Here is a 1,871-nt window from a genome sequence, read left to right on the forward strand (position 1 = left end):
CCCAATGTCCAGCCCCAATGTCCAGCCTGGCCTTGGGCACTGCCAGGGATCCAGGGGCAGCCACAGCTGCTCTGGCAATTCCAGCCCAGCCAGCAATTCCCAATTCCCAACATCCCATCTAAACCTCCTCTGGATCTCGCAATCAGTGCCCAGCAAGCAGAGATCCTACTCAAACAAGCAGGAAAAGCTGTAATTATTGAGGTTTTCCACTGCAGCATTCTCCCCTCTCTCAGCTGAATATTTCCCATGTCAGAAATTCTCCCTCTGTTTAACGCCCCAGGCTCCTTGCAGAGGGAAGCAGAGGATGGAAGGTGCAGGCAGAAAGGCAAAGCCAGGAAATCAGAGAATTCCAGACTGGCTGGGGATGGAAGGAACCTTGAAGTTCACCTTGTTCCATGGGCAGGGACATCTTCCAGCACCCCAGGGTGCTCCAAACCCCATCCAGCACTTCCAGGGATGGGGATTGTTATAAATGGCAATAGAGATATTGGCTTTGCATTTATGGATTGGCCTTTGCCAGTTATTATTGATCACCAAGATTCTGATAGAGTAGAATTTGTAATCCCATTTAATTGCCTTTTGATATGGTTTAATCTGTCAGCTTTTGTATGCACTGTGTAGCTTATACAAATGGTAGTGTGAGAAAAATATTATAATATTATATATACTATAATATATAAATATATTTATATAATTATATATATTATATTATATATAATATATAAATATAATATGTAATATATAAATATAATACTATCTACTTACTATATATTTCTATATAAATATATATTTATATAGAAATAGAAAATTTATATATTTATATATTTATATTATATATGTTAAATATATAAATATTTATGTATTTCTATATTTAAATTTATATATATATATACAAATACATATATTTATTATATATTATAGTACTAATACATAAAAATAAATGTAATATACAATACATAAATATATAAGTATAAATATAAATAATATAAATATATAAAAATAATATAAATATCTGTAAGGTATAATGTATAAACATATAAATATTATAGCTTAGACCTTTGCATCATATTAAAATAGAAACTATGTACTGCTAAATACTTTTATTTGTGTAACTAACTCAGATAATGGTGTGAAATAGCTACATTGATTCAAAGTATTTGTGGACTGTCTTATCTGAATGAGAAGACAGTGACAGGATCCAGGACACCAAGAGAAAATTTACTGCTGACTCTCCAGTTATCAGGAAGTGTCAAAACATCAGAGTGGAGCCTCAAGAAGAAATAAAATGTATTGATTTAACCCACAGGATGGCATGAAGAGAAGGCAAAGGTTAAAACCAAGCAAAAGGATTCCCAGAACATGTAACCCACAGGAATGTTGGAGTATGTATAACCCTCATTAATATGATATTTAACCAATGTAATGAAAAGTAATATAAGTTAAATAAGGAGATTGTTTGAAGATAATGGGGTGCTTTTGACCACCAGCACTGGATCCTGTCCCTTTTTTCCCTCATTAAACTTTTATAAAACACCAATTTTGAAGAGTGAGCCTCGTTTCTCCCAGGCACTGCTGTGCCAAGTGCCTCTATCCCATTTCACCCACCTCTTCCTGGTCCACCTCCTCCGGCTCCAGCTGCAGCTCCGCGCCCTCGCTGCCCTCCCGGGGCAGGCGCGGGATGGGGGGCACGGGCCGGGACCCCCGCAGCCCCCCTGGGACCCTGCCCAGGCCAGCCCTCAGCTGCAGGGGGGGCTTCTCCAGCTGCATGGGGGGCTTCTCCAGCTGCAGGGGGGGCTTCTCCAGCTGCAGGGAATGCTTCTCCAGCTGCAGGGGGGGCTTCTCCAGCTGCAGGGGGGGCTTCTCCAGCTGCA

General features: G+C 39.7%; 1 protein-coding gene across 1 annotated transcript in view; it reads right to left on the reverse strand.

Annotated features, from left to right (window-relative positions):
• The window catches only part of TOGARAM1 (TOG array regulator of axonemal microtubules 1), a 35,418-nt gene that overhangs the window by 23,760 nt on the left and 9,787 nt on the right, over positions 1-1,871 (reverse strand). Inside the window, exon 6 of the mRNA XM_015629717.1 lies at positions 1,606-1,782. Coding sequence (XP_015485203.1) covers positions 1,606-1,782 — 177 coding nt within the window. The remainder of the gene's footprint in view (positions 1-1,605; positions 1,783-1,871) is intronic.

This window comes from Parus major, chromosome 5, assembly GCF_001522545.3.
Source record: "Parus major isolate Abel chromosome 5, Parus_major1.1, whole genome shotgun sequence".
In the NCBI taxonomy this organism is placed as follows: Eukaryota; Metazoa; Chordata; class Aves; order Passeriformes; family Paridae; genus Parus; species Parus major.